At 42.5% G+C, this 15,281-nt stretch overlaps 2 protein-coding genes across 2 annotated transcripts in view; one reads left to right on the top strand and one right to left on the bottom strand.

Moving 5' to 3' along the window:
• The window catches only part of LOC126268175 (opioid-binding protein/cell adhesion molecule homolog), a 2,429,635-nt gene that overhangs the window by 898,901 nt on the left and 1,515,453 nt on the right, over positions 1 to 15,281 (bottom strand). The window lies entirely within an intron of this gene.
• The window catches only part of LOC126268174 (sodium-coupled monocarboxylate transporter 1-like), a 229,533-nt gene that overhangs the window by 130,295 nt on the left and 83,957 nt on the right, over positions 1 to 15,281 (top strand). Inside the window, exons 2-5 of the mRNA XM_049973768.1 lie at positions 1,821 to 2,072; positions 6,340 to 6,499; positions 12,156 to 12,273; positions 12,597 to 12,664. Coding sequence (XP_049829725.1) covers positions 1,858 to 2,072; positions 6,340 to 6,499; positions 12,156 to 12,273; positions 12,597 to 12,664 — 561 coding nt within the window. The 5' untranslated portion in view covers positions 1,821 to 1,857. The remainder of the gene's footprint in view (positions 1 to 1,820; positions 2,073 to 6,339; positions 6,500 to 12,155; positions 12,274 to 12,596; positions 12,665 to 15,281) is intronic.

The following is a 15,281-nucleotide window of genomic DNA, read 5'->3' as shown; positions in this document are numbered from 1 at the left end:
GTGAATGAGCTCATTTACCTGGATGGAACGTTTAGTGGACTGGCAGAAAGCACACATATGTGGCTTGGTGCTGGAATAAGCAGCTAAAATGCATCTACTGTTTACCGTTATCAAGTTACTCCAGATATGCTGTTTGCTACAGTAGTCTGGTCGGATTGTAGAGAGCAGAATATTAATATTTATATTTCTTTCATAATTTTTGCCAAGAAATGCTCCATTGACTGAAAACTATTTTCCATTTTACGTAAGAATAACGTACTTTTGGAGAATTCATTAGTCTGTCTGAAAAAAAAAAAAACTTACGATGGGTGATATATATTCGGTACATTCAAGTTAAAGCTACTTTTATCCGCAATGCAGTGATGACAGGATGCTAATTTACATTAACATTCCATCGTTCACATGCCTCTTCACAACGTGTCCCTCCTTCCCCTAGTTCCTCATGCACTCTGCGTCTTCCACCTCACACTGTCTCTCTCTTCTACCTGCCTTTCACATCCACTTCCATTTTCATCTACTCTTTTCTATCCATTTACTCATCCCTTCTCTGTCCACCTTCTCTTCCTCACTGTCGCTATCCACCGCCTCCTCATCCTCTCTGTCAATCTCCTACACCACCCACTCTCTGTTCATCTCCTGTACCTCATGTCATCCTCTTCCTCCTATCAATCTCCTCTACTCCTTCTCTCTATCCAATTCTTCATCCCCCTCTTTCTGGCAAACTTCCCCCACTGTAACTCCTACCCCCCTATCTCTGTCCACTCTCTTCTCCCTCTGCCCAAATGCTCTTACCCCTCTCTAACACCTTCCACCCATCTCTTTCTGTCAATCTCCTCTTACTCAGTCTCCTGCTCCCCTCTCTCTGTCCATCTCGTCTTCCTCCTAAGTCCACCTCCACCTATAGCAGCCACGCCGAATGGGTGTCAGGTGGCTTTTACTCCCCCCATCCCCTCCTCCCACCTGTATTTCTTTCCAGACTATGCACCAAATTTGGTTGAAATACATGCAGTGCTTTAGATGGAGGAGTGGAGCATACACAAATACATGTGTCCTCCTGGTCTTTGGCAGCAGCATGCTGAACACACACACACACACACACACACACACATTCATTTTATATGCAAATGCAGGGTGTCCAACCAAAGAGCCGTTATGCGTCTCAGCAAATGTCCTTGATGTCTCGAAAGATATTTGCAATTTCGTGTTCGTACTGTGTAGCTGGAATCAATGAAAACAAATATTGTTCAACGTGTCTTTTCATGCAACGTCCAGTGGCGATGAAAACCGTCTGATTGTTTCTCATATGAAAAAATAGGTTTTTCAGGTGCTTTTGCCTCCCTATTCGAGAGAGCTGTCCCAAATGAGTCTTGTGTGTCATTAGTTTTATTTATATGTAACGACAGTAAAACGCGAAGAACATCCAGAACTTTTATCGTATAACTTAAATTATTTGAGAGATCTTGTTCAACGTTGTAGGAGACATGTTAAAACACGTATTAAGTTTAATATTATTGTTTCAACTATTAATTTCACATTTTTGGGTGTTTCTTTTATGAAACAATGAGACTTTATCATGTAATAAAACCTTTTCAGGCAGACTTACAGAGAAAAAGAACTCACCGAAGATAGTACCTAAAATGCTGAAACGTGTATAGATATAAGATAAATAAATTATTCTATCTTGATATAGGAGGCCAGTCTCAAATTTTCTTTGCAAATGTAGAAGGAAGACTTCATCCAAAAGATGATTATTAAACTCAAACGCAGTAGCTGAGGAAAGTAGCTACTACATTTATCTTATACCGTGATGATGTTTGCAGGTGTCTACTACAAGCTCCAGACGTCTGTGACTGCAATATGACATTCAACGCAAGTGTCGATTCGGAGTTGACGCAACACATGCTGTTCGGATGGGTGGACCACCTGTCGTTCGCACTCATGCTGGGCCTTTCCGCAGCCATCGGTGTTTATTTTGGCGTGTTTGGTCGCGCCAAGAACACCGCACAAGTGGACTACCTGCACGGAGGCAAACGCATGAGGCCATTTCCAGTCGCAGTGTCACAAGTATCTAGGTGAGAGACGTTACTGTGTATGAGAAATTTATCCCATCCTTTCATATCCCGTCCTCCTGTTCTCAACTGCTGCCGTGACCGTTGAAATCTTCCGGTAACTTCCGCAGTTCCGTCTTTGGATCCAGACCAGAAAATTATTGCAATCAGATGGGTGACGACGAAGAGAAACGACAGAAGAAGCTGGTTCCTTATTTTCTAGTTACCACTAATCCTTAGATAAGCTTCCATTGTTCGTGTTAATAGTAAAAAACACGGGTTGTTCAGAAAATTTCTATGCAAATTTCTAGGACTTGTAGAGGGAATGAGTAGATAATATGAAACTTCCTGGCACGTTAAAATTGTGTGCCGCATCACAACTCGAACTCGGGACCTATGCCCGCAGCATTCAATTACTCTACCAACTCAGCTACCCAAGCACGATTCACGACCCCTCCTCACAGCTTTAGTTCCGCCATTACCTCGTCTCCTATCATCCAAAGTGCACAGAAGCTCTCCTGCAAAACTTGTAGAACTAGCACTTCTGCAAGAAAGGATATAGCTGAGACATGGCTGGGAATGTAGGAGGAGGGCGTAGGTTACATTCAATCAGAAATATTTCGAACAATTAGTAATAAAATGTGTAATAAACATGAAGAAATACTCAAATGAATTTTCTTCTTGTGAAATGTCTAACTCAATTAGACTTTGAAATTATCACAAGTCCTCTAAAATACTCAAGTCTTTTCGCTGTTCCTCTGAGTGATGCCTACATAGGGTCCAGAGCTTGCCTACGATGTGTACGGAGCCCAAGTCTCTGAGACGACGGACGATCACTGCAGCTTGTAGACTCGCGATACTGAAGAGATCTGTCTGCCGTTGTTCAGGGCTACGGTGCTTAACGGGGCATCGACCAATCGTTATCTACTCATGTGACGCCCATAGGTTGGCAGCTGCGGCTTCTGGCGTACCTCAGTATAATTAGTACTGACAATACTTACATCTGCTGAGCTACGAGTGTTTCGGGCGCGCCTTATCGAAAAAAAGTCAAATTTGTGTGAAGTCCTAAGGGATCAGACTGCTGGGGTCATTAGTCCCTAGACTTAAACTCTACTTAAACTAACTTATGCTAAGAACAACACATATTCACCCATGCCCGAGGGAGGACTCGAACCTCCGGCGGTAGGCGCACGCAGTCCGTAACATGGCACGTTTTTTGTAGCGGCCACTCCGTGCGGCTGCTTATCGACTGTGGTGCGGTACTCTCTGGAGAGCTCAGTACCGTCACCACTTATTAGCCACAGACTGGAAGAACTTTCCAGAATTCAGCGCGGTATATGCACATATTAAATGCCCTGGCAGATTACAACTGGGTGCTAGATCGAGACTCGAACTCAAGAGCGTTGCCTTTCGCGGGCATACGCTCTACCGACTGAGCTACCCAAGCACGACTCACGACCCGTCATCGCAGCTTTAGTTCCAGTATCTCGCCCCCTATCCTCCAAACTTCGCAGAAGCTCCCCTGCGAAACTTGCAAAGCCGGTATTTCTGGAAGAAAGGATATTGAGGAGACATGACTTAGCAACAGCGTGAGGAATGTTTCCAGAACGAAACTTCCACTGTGCAGCGGTGTATGTGCTCATGCGCACTTATCATATCAGCGCACACATACCGCTACAAAGTGAAAATTTCATTAAGGAGTACATAATATTATGAGTAAGCTCTCATGTCCGGAAATTTACCGTGTCCCACTACGACGTTTTCAGTTCGGCTGTTTAACTCGTACACATCTGCTTGAATTAGTAATTGAATTAGGTGTAGCACAGTATAGTTGTTTTTGTTGTTGTGGTCTTCAGTCCAGAGACTGGCTTGATGCAGCTCTCCATGCTACTCTATCCTGTGCAAGCTTCTTAATCTCTCAGTGCTTACTACAACCTACGTCCTTCTGAATCTGCTTAATGTATTCATCTCTTGGTTTCCCTCTACGATTTTTACCCTCCACACTGCCCTCCAATGCTAACTTTGTGATCCCTTGATGTCTCAGAACATGTCCTACCAACCGGTCCCTTCTTCTTGTCAAGTTGTGACACAAGCTCCTCTTCACCCCAATTCTATTCAATACCTCCTCATTATTTATGTGATCTACCCATCTAATCTTCAGCATTCTTCTGTAGCACCACATTTCGAAAGCTTCTATTCTCTTCTTGTCCAAACTATTTATCGTCCATGTTTCACTGCCATACATGGCAACACTCCATAAAAATATTTTCAGAAACGACTTCCTGACACTTAAATCTATACTCGATGTTAACAAATTTCTAATCTTCAGAAACGCATTCCTTGCCAACGCCAGTCTACATTCTACGTATATCCTCTTTACTTCCACCATCATCAGTTATTTTGCTCCCCAAATAGCGAAACTCATTTATTACTTTAAGGGTCTCATTTCCTAATCTAACATCCGCAGCATCACCCGATTTGATTCGACTACATTCCATTATCCTTGTTTTGCTTCTGTTGATGTTCATCATATATCCTCCTTTCAAGACACTGTCCATTCCGTTCAACTGCTCTTCCAGGTCCTTTGCTATCTCTGACAGAATTACAATGTCATCGGCGAAGCTCAAAAGTTTTTATTTCTTCTCTACGGATTTTAATACCTACTCCGAACTTTTGTTTTGTTTCCTTTACCGATTGCTCAATATACAGATTGAATAACATCGGGGATAGGCTACAACCCTGTCTCGCTCCCTTCCGAACCACTGCTTCCCTTTCATGCCCCTCGACTCTTGTAACTGCCATCTGCTTTCTATACAAATTGTACATAGCCTTTCGCTCCCTCTATTTTACACCGGCCATCTTCAGAATTTGAATGAGAGTAATCCAGTCAACATTGTCAAAATCTTCCTCTGAATGTGCAAATGGTAGATATGTAGGTTTGCCTTTCCTTAATCTATTTTGTAAGGTAAGTCGTAAGGTCACTATTGCCTCCCGTGTTCCAACATTTCTACGGAATCCAAACTGATCATCCCTGAGGTCAGCATCTACCAGTTTTTCCATTCGCCTGTAAATAATTCGTGTTAGTATCTTGCAGCCGTGGCTTATTAAACTGATAATTCGATAATTTTCACATCTGTCAACACCTGCTTTCTTTGGGATTGGGATTATTATATTCTTCTTGAAGTCTGAGGGTATTTCGCCTGTCTCATACATCTTAGTCACTAGATGGAGAGTTTTGTTAGGCCTGGCTCTCTCAATGCTGTCAGTAGTTCTAATGAAATGTTGTCTACTCCCGGGGCCTTGTTTCGTCTTTCAGTGCTCTGTCAAACCCTTCACGCAGTATCGTATCTCCTATTTCATCTTCGTCTACGTTCTCTCCCATTTCTATAATATTGTCCTCAAGAATATCATCCTTGTATAGACCGTCTATATACTCCTCCCACCTTTCTCCTTCCCCTTCTTTGCTTAGAACTGGGCTTGCATCTGAGCTCTTGATGTTCATGCAAGTGGTTCTCTTTTATCCAGTTATTAGGTAACAATTCGAAAGGAAACATGGCGGAAAACGCATTTATCACTTAAGTACATTTCGTGTTTACTTTATCACAAAACAGAAAATAATCAAGAATACTGTATGTACGTAACAGATGCATGACAACATCCTGTGACCGTCTGACGTAGTAATCGCCAGTCTGTCTACCCTATAGCACACCAGGACAAGAAACTCTTCCCTCAGCAGAAGTGGACGCATTACACATCTGAATTAAAATCGTCGTTGTACGTAAACAGTACGTTTCCGGACATTACTTCATATTCAAAATATTATGTACTCAGTCTCCCCTAAAGGTCCTCGAAATTTGTACGGGAACCTCGTAACAGCATCTATTACACAGGCTAGCAAATAACACACTTTACTAGCATTATTGTGATTCAGTGAGTACTTCCTCACATTTTCAGTATTGGGATCACGTACAGATGTGGTTTCATTCTATTTTTATGAAGCCATTGCTGCAAGATGACCTATTCAACATCCACGAGGAGCACCTCACTTAGGATCTTCGGAAGTGGAAGTATTATATATGTATTGTTAATATGTGTTACGTATTACTATTTTATGACACGTTTTGCATCCTTGAGTATTTCGTGACTACACATGTATGTCTCACGTAATTTTTTCGGTCATTATTAGTTTATGGACAAGTAAATTTTGAAATTTAGATTCATATTGTGTACATAACATCACTCTCATATTTATGATATTTTTCTTTCATTCCTGTAAACCTGCGGTTCACAGTCATACCTCTGGAACCACGCTGATGGGAGTACCTGCAGAAGTATACCTATACGGCAGCGTCTACGGATGGGTTTGCTTATCAGTCATCATTTTCGCACTCATCACCAACTGCGTGTTTCTTCCTGTTTTCTTCGATTTGCAACTCACATCAACTTATGAGGTGAATTCCAAAACAACTGTAGTCGTATCAGGATTTAATTTATCATTGGACAAAATGAAAATAGCTATAAATAACCGGATCATACCGTTTGTTGCCTTTACCGCCTGTAAATTACGACTGTAGTATTATTTAAAGCAACTACCGTAAGCAACATACTTGATCATTTGCTTTAGAATTCCATAGTACCCGTACCTATCACATCAAGAACGGTATAAACCATGATGCAAGTACTTTTTGACAGTGCCTTGCTTACAAATAATCGGTTATGTACTAGCTCGTAGCGGCCTAGTTTAACGTGGAATGTTATCTTAAGCTATTTAATTAATTCGTTTAGTAATGTATCTTAATGATGAGATCAGGTGCATCTTTTGTAAAGAATGGGATGAACATGCGTCAGTCAGTTTTTATTGTCCATTGATTATATGTATTTGGTGAAAAGGTTTTTAAAGTGTTAATATTTGTATTACGATTATCAGAGGTACCAGTATAAAGCATTTATGAAAGCAGCTACAGACCATATAACCTTAGAAAGTGAGGAGTAAAGGATTATTTTATCATATTCTAAACATAACTTTACAAAATTTACTAAGTTACCTAGAAAAAGTTCACTACTGGCCATTGAAGTTGCTACACCAAGAGGAAATGCTGATCATAAACGGGTATTCATTGGAAAAATATATTGCACTGAAAATGACACGTGATTACATTTTCACGCAATTTGGGTACATAGATCCTGAGAAATCAGTACCCAGAACAACCACCTCTGGCCGTAATAACGACCTAGATACGCCTGGGCATTGACTCAAACAGAGCTTGCATGGCGTGTACAGGTACAGCTGCCCATGCAGCTTCAACACCATACCACAGTTCATCAAGAGTAGTGACTGGCGCATTGTGTCGAGCCTGTTGCTCGGGCACCATTGACCATATATTTCCAATTGGTGAGAGATCTAGAGAATGCGCTGGCCAGGGCAGCAGTCGAACACTTTCTGTTTCCAGAAAGGCCCGTACAGGACCTGCAACGTGCGGTTGTGCATTATCCTGCTGAAATGTAGGGTTCCGCAGGGATCTACATCTACATCCATACTCGGCAAGCCACCTGACGGTGTGTGACGGAGGGTACCCTGAGTACCTCTATCGGTTCTCCCTTCTATTCCAGTCTCGTATTGTTCGTGGAAAGAAGGATTGTCGGTATGTTTCTGTGTGGGCTCTAATCTCTCTGATTTTATCCTCATGGTCTCTTCGCGAGATATACGTAGGAGGGAGCAATATACTGCTTGACTCTTCTGTGAAGGTATGTTCTCGAAACTTTAACAAAAGCCCGTACCGAGCTACTGAGCGTCTCTCCTGCAGAGTCTTCCACTGGAGTTTATCTATCATTTCCGTAACGCCTGCGCGATTACTAAATGATTCTGTAAGGAAGCGCGCTGCTCTCCGTTGGATTTTCTCTATCTCTTCTATCAAACCTATCTGGTACGGATCCCACACTGTTGAGCAGTATTCAAGCAGTGGGCGAACAAGCGTACTGTAACCTAGTTCCTTTGCTTTCGGACAGAATTTCCTTGGGATTCTTCCAATGAACCTCAGTCTGGCATCTGCTTTACAGACGATCAACTTTATATCATTCCATTTTAAATCACTCCTAAAGCGTACTCCCAGATAATTTATCGAATTAACTGCTTCCAGTTGCTGACCTATTTTGTAGCTAAATGATAATGGAACTATCTTTCCATGTATTCGCAGCACATTACAGTTGTCTACATTGAGATTCAATTGCCATTCCCTGCACCATGCGTCTATTCGCTGCAGATCCTCCTGCATTTCAGTACAATATTTCATTGTTGCAACCTCTCGATACACCACAGCATCATCTGCAAAAAGCCTCAGTGAACTTCCGATGTCATCCACCAGGTCATTTATGTATTTTGTGAATAGCAACGGTCCAGTGACACTCCCCTGCGGCACACCTGAAATCACTCTTACTTCGGAAGACTTCTCTCCATTGAGAATGACATGTTGCATTCTGTTATTTAGGAACTCCTCAATCCAATCACACAATTGGTCTGATAGTCCGTATGTTCTTACTTTGTTCATTAAACGACTGTGGGGAACTGTGTCAAACGCCTTGCGGAAGTCAAGAAACACGGCATCTACCTGTGAACCCGTGTCTATGGCCCTCTGAGTCTCGTGGACGAATAGCGCGAGCTGGGTTTCACACGACCATCGCTTTCGAAACCCATGCTAATTACTACAGAGTAGATTTCTAGTCTCGAGAAAAGTCGTTATACTCGAACATAATACGTGTTACAAAATTCTACAACTGATCGACGTTAGAGATATAGGTCTATAGTTCTGCACATCTGTTCGACGTCCCTTCTGGAAAACGGGGATGACCTGTGCCGTTTTCCAATCCTTTGGAACGCTTCGCTCTTCTAGAGACCTACGGTACACCGCTGCAAGAAGGGGGGCAAGTTCCTTCGCGTACTCTGTGTAAAATCGAACTGGTATCCCATCAGGTCCAGCGGCCTTTCCTCTTTTGAGCGATTTTAATTGTTTCTCTATCCTTCTATCGTCTATTTCGATATCTACCATTTCGTCATCTGTGCGACAATCTAGAGAAGGATCTACAGTGCAGTCTTCCTCTGTGAAACAGCTTTGGAAGAAGACATTTAGTATTTCGGCCTTTAGGATGTCATCCTCTGTTTCAGTACCATTTTGGTCAAAGAGTGTCTGGACATTTTGTTTTGATCCATCTACCGCTTTGACATAGGACCAAAATTTCTTAGGATTTTCTACCAAGTCAGTACATAGAACTTTACTTTCGAAATCGAATTAAGGTAGAGCCACGGGGCGTAACACAATTGAAATGTAACGTCCACTGTTCGAAGTGCCGTCAATGCGAACAAGAGATGACCGAGACGTGTAACGAATGACTCCGCCCCCCCCCCCCCCCCCCCCATACCATCACGCCGGGTGATACGCCAGATTGGCGATGATGAATACACGCTACCAATGTGCGTTCACGGCGATGTCACCAAACACGGATGCGACCATCATGATGCAGTAAACAGAATCTGGATTCGTCCGAAAAAAAAAAAATGTTTTGCCATTCGCGCACCCAGGTTCGTTGTTCAGTACACCATCGCAGGCGCTTCTGTCTGTGATGCAGCGTCAAGGATAACAGCAGCCATGGTCTCCGAGCTGATAGTCCATGCTGCTGCAAACTTCGTCGAACTGTTCATGCAGGTGGTTGTTGTCTTGCAGACGTCCCCATCTTGAATCAGGGATCGAGACGTGGTTGCACGATCCGTTACAACCATGCGGATAAGATACCTGTCATCTCGACTGCTAGTGATACGAGGCCGTTGGGATCCAGCACGGCGTTCCGTATTATCCTCCTGAGCCCACCGATTCCATATTCTGCTAACTGTCAGTGGATCTCGACCAACGCGAAGAGCAATGTCGCGATACGTTGAACCGCAATCGTGGTAGGCTACAATACGGCCTTTATCGAAGTCGGAAACTTCTATACTTCTGCACTAATTTCTCTTCCTTACACGAGCCATCACAACAACGTTTCACCAAGTAACGCCGGTCAACTGCTGTTTGTGTATGAGAAATTGGTTGGAAACTTTCCTCATGTCAGCAGGTTGTAGGTGTTGCCACCGGCGCCAACCTTGTGTGAATGCTCTGAAAAGCTAATCATTGGCATATCACAACATCTTCTTCCTGTCGGTTAAATTTCGCGTCTGTAGTACGTCAGCTTCGTGGTGTAGCAATTTTAATCGGCAGTAGTATATGTTTATACTCCTCTTGGACGTTCCTTAAGTAATGCAAGAATTAAATTTTCTCCTCCAACACCGTGGAATATTCCCGCTTCATGCCATTCTGTTCCATGAAGTTGCGAAAGGTGGTAGCAGTATACTTAGCCCTCAAAAAGGTCTCTGTAAAGGAGGTGCGTTCCAAGCAGAGAGCAGTCATTGAGTTTCTTATGGCGGGTAAACACAGCATCGCAGATATTCATGGGCACTTGTTGTCAGTGAACTAAAGCGCTGTCAGTCGTTGGAAGAAGTGTCTGCCATCATCGCAATGTGGCTCAAACCTCGTGCCGGCAGGTCGCACACAGCTATGACCCTTGCAATATTTTAAAGTGTGGACACACTCATTCGAGGCGATCGACGGCTCGGAATGAAACACGTCACTGCTCATCTGGACGTCTCTGTTGGTAGTGCTGACACTCGTTCATCAGTTGGGGACACAAAAGGGTGTGTCCACTGGGTTGCTCGGCGCCTAACAGAAGAACGTAGGAGTGACCGAGCGTTTCTAGAAGCTACAGTCAGGGGCCGCGCGGCCGCTATGGTCTCAGGTTCGAATCCTGCCTCGGGTGTGGATGTGTGTGATATCCTTTGGTTAATTAGGTTTAATTAATTCTAAGGTCTAGGGAACTGATGACCTCAGAAGTTAAGTCCCATAGTGCTCAGAGCCATTTGAACAATTTAGAAGAACTTAAAGAGCAACGAAGGACCATCTGTTCGGGATTGATTGTCTGGTTCGAGGCCGATAATGGCAATTTTGTGTCGAAATCTTCACAACCGACGAAACATGGGATCATCACTTCTAACCGGAAACAAAGACAGTCGATGAAGTGGCGCAACAACACCTCTCCTCCGAAGAACGAAAAAGCACCCTCCACCGTTAAAGTCGTGGAGATGGTCCTCTAGGACTCTGAATGCGCTATTCTGTTTGATGTGCTCCCTCATGGTGCAACAAACGAGTCTGAAGTGTATTGTGCTACCATCAGGAAATTTAAGAAACGGCTTCAGCGTGATCGTCGCTACAAAAATCCAAACGAACTTCTCCGTGAGCACGCAAGGTCTTACACAACTCTACTCACCCGACGGGAGCTCACATAACTTCATTTGGCCTTTGTTCCTTACGCACTCTACAGCCAGGAGATCGGACCTTCACTTTGTTTGGGTCAATGAAGGCTACACCCCGCGTGAAGCAGTACGTGAGTGGTGGGGAGGTCATGGATGGAGTAAGAAGTTAGCTCCGACGTCGGCCAGTACAGAGGTACCATTGCGGAAATACGAGCCCTCCCAGTGTGATAACATGGAGGCCATCACACTGAACAGAGAGTATGTTGAAAAAAAAAAAAGGTTTTGTAGCAAAAAGAGTAGGGAATAATATGATGTACTGGAATTCTTAAGAAAGCTAACATGCTAACAGAAAAATATCAATTGCATTACTTATCGAACGCCCCTTGGACTTTCTAAACGCAGCTAGCTAATTCTCTGGTGCTCTCTGAGAGCCTTAACATCGCTTGTCATATGACAGTTCCTTAAGCAGTGTCAGACTGATGTTATAGTTCTAACCCAGAAACGCAATATTTAAGCAGTTACACACCAGTACACGTAAAATATGTGGGTAAAGTTTACAGACACAAGGGAATACTTTCCATTTTTGGAATTGACTCTTTATCGGCACAAATTAAAAAAATATAAAGTAGAATGTATCAACACGTGAATCAGAAGTAACCCCCGACACAGGTGGAACAGATGTTGAATGAAAAGAAATTGAAAGTCGAAGAATAATAACAGCAAACGCTTGCAAGAGCAAGGCCCGACTTACAGAGGAACGTGTGCTTCTGTTGCAGTATTTGGAGCGCCGCTTCAGCCGTACCATTCGCTTATTTGCATCTGGATTCTTCACTCTCAATCTGGTGCTTCACATGCCTTTGTACGTGTACATGCCTGCTATCGCACTAAGTCAAGGTTGGTGTTAACACTGAAACTAAAGACAATATTTAGTAGTAAAACATCGACCTGCGTTGGCAAAAATACATACAGCTACAGTTTCTTTTAGAAAATGTAGCATTGTCTCAGCATAAAGCAGCTACATGAAGCATGTTGTAACGTGTGGGATATATTTTGTTGCTCGGCAGCCTAGTTTTTTGTTGTATGAACATAACAGCGTATTAAGCGGCACAACGAAATCCCTTGTTAATATTATACGATTACTGCGTGCATTCTAGACTAGACAGTAGTAGAACTGTCCGCTGCTACCGCAATATTAATCGAAACTTGTTCTTTCACAGTGTCTGGGATCAGTGTCCACTGGATCACTCCTGTGGTTTGCACTGTCTGCGTTTTCTACACTATGCTGGTAAGTCAGCAGTGCACGGTGATCTTAAGCCGTTTAGATTAATAGTAAAACCTGATATTGGGGTGGTGAAGTCGGTGGTCTTAGTGTAAGTCATAAAAAATAATGTAAGAACTTATCATGTATAGGAAGCAAGTTGTAGTAAATAATTACGGCACGATGACAAGTTTCGATTGTTCTCTGCAACCATCTTGAGGTCGTTCAAATTGTAAAAAACGATGCACAAGCAATGAAAAACGTCACCAGTAACTGTAGTCAAGCAGTGAAATGCATTTGTATTGTACGTGCTGAAGATTATGGCATTATGTAGTTACAAATGTCATCACGAGCGATCCAGTTGGTATACCATAATCTCCCAATATGACGGGAATAGAGAAGGAACAAAAATCGGTTCAATTGGCTCTGAGGACTGTGGGACTTAATATCTGAGGTAATCAGTCCCCTAACCAACCTAAGGACATCACACACAACCATGCCCGAGGCAGGAGTCGAACCTGCGACAGAAGCGGTCGCACGGTTCCGGACTGAAATGCCTCGACCACATCGGCCGGCTAAAGAAGGAACATTTCCAGTTAAATTAGTAAAAATATCATCACTTGCAAGCAATTTTCAAATAGTCAGCTATCTAAAATGTGTATAAGTCGAAGATTAAAATTAAAATGCCACATGTCCAACCTGACTGACAAGACACGTCAAAAGTCAGTTTCATGCTTGTGTACCGCTTTTTTACGATTTGAACAATCTGAAGATTGTTGTGGAACGGAACCGAAACTAATCATTGTGCTGTACCCTTATACTGATAAAAAAGAATAAATAATGAATCACCAGTTATCATATTTCATTTATTTTCAAAAGGAATTTCGGGGATCGTGTAACTTAGTGCAAGAGTGTGAATTAGTAGGATCTACACTCTGATATCTATTTGTTGGCGTCCTGTACAAATTTCATATGTAAACGAAGAATTTAAGCACAAACCAGAAATGCCTGTCATTAATCTTTCGAGAACTAGAAACAAATTATTGGAAGAGCATCAAGTAATTTCTGATGTGAGCTTTCTAATACAGTACTGGATGGTGAGTACAAATCGAAAACTGGTTATGTACACCTATGACATATTATTAGGTGTCGAAGTCTATACAGCAGTCAGATATTAATTTTCTGCAAATATTTTGAGAAATGAGGGTTACAGTAAAATGGACTTCAGATTGCAAACTCTGTAACACAACATCACCATGAATTTAAAACACTATTCATTTAGCCCTATAGGTATCTTGAGAGTCATGGATGAGTATCTCTTACAGCGTGTAAGTAATCAACTTGTTGTTAAATTGGGCAACATACTTAAGTATAGCCGATTGTAATTCGTTGCGAACACAACCAAACAGCCGGCTGTTGCGTACGAGCGGTTCTAGGCGCTTCAGTCCTGAACCGCGCTGCTGCTACTGTCGCAGTTTCGAATCCTGCCTCGGGTATGGATGTGTGTGATGTCCTTAGGTCAGTTCAGTTTAAGTATTTCTAAGTCTAGGGGCTCATGACCTCAGGTGTTAAGTCCCATAATGCTTAGAGCCATTTGAACCATTTGAATAAACAAACAGCTCGCTCACTACCTGAATTTCGTAAAGAGAGATTCAACTGGCAACATTCTACTAGCCTCAACGAATCTTGCTTTCACCGTACGACATTTGCACGCTACATATAATATACGGCATTGTAGTACGGTTATGTTATGCACGTTACAGCTTTAGTATATTCTACATAACTTCGTACATTTATATCGCCAGTGCTGAACTACATTCCAAGTGGAACACATTTAGCAACAAATTAGAAGGTAAAATTGACCCCTTAGTCCTATAAGCTTGGAATTTTATGTATTAAACAACTCTGAAAAATGAGCTCAAGTGTTGTTTACAAACAGCAAGTTTTATCGTGTTGGGGCAACTTTGCTGCAGTTTTAGTGTTACCACAATTTCAATTAGTATGTTCACCATATACGTGTAGCAATGGTTGCTGTGTAGTATCTGAAAGTGTTCGATTGTCTGAGAAAGATCTCTGATTCAAAACTTAGTAACTCATTTTTCTTCCCTTGCTTGAAGTAAACTTAGCCCGCCACTAATCCCTTTCCTGCCCCAAGCTCTTCATCTTGGAGTTACACTTACAACCTGCGTTCTCAGCTATTCGCTAGTTGTATTCGAATTTCTCTCTTTATCTACAATTTTGTACCCTCTAGTGCCATGGAAGCTATTCCTTGATTTCATAATAAATGTCGAACCAACCTGTCCCTTTTTACTGTCAGTGTTTTCCACGTGTTCCTTTGCTCACCGATCCTGCGGAGAACTTCCACACTTCTTAGCTTTCTTGGTCCAACTAATTTTCAACATTCTTCTGTAGCACCACATTTCAATCACTTCGATTCTGTCCTGTTCCTGTTTTCCCACAGTTCATGTTTCACTACCATACAATGCTGAGCACCAAGCATACACAGCCAGAAATTCCTTCGTACAACTAAGGAATATGTTTGGTATTAGCAGAGTTCTCTTGTCCAGTAATGCCCTTTTCACCAGAGTTAGTTTGCTTGTTATGTCCGCCTCGTTCCTTCCATCGTGTTCTGTTTTCCTACCTA

This window comes from Schistocerca gregaria, chromosome 4 (assembly GCF_023897955.1).
Source record: "Schistocerca gregaria isolate iqSchGreg1 chromosome 4, iqSchGreg1.2, whole genome shotgun sequence".
Taxonomy (NCBI): domain Eukaryota; kingdom Metazoa; phylum Arthropoda; class Insecta; order Orthoptera; family Acrididae; genus Schistocerca; species Schistocerca gregaria.
Note: the sequence above shows the minus strand (reverse complement) of the source record. Positions and strands in the feature narration are given on the sequence as shown.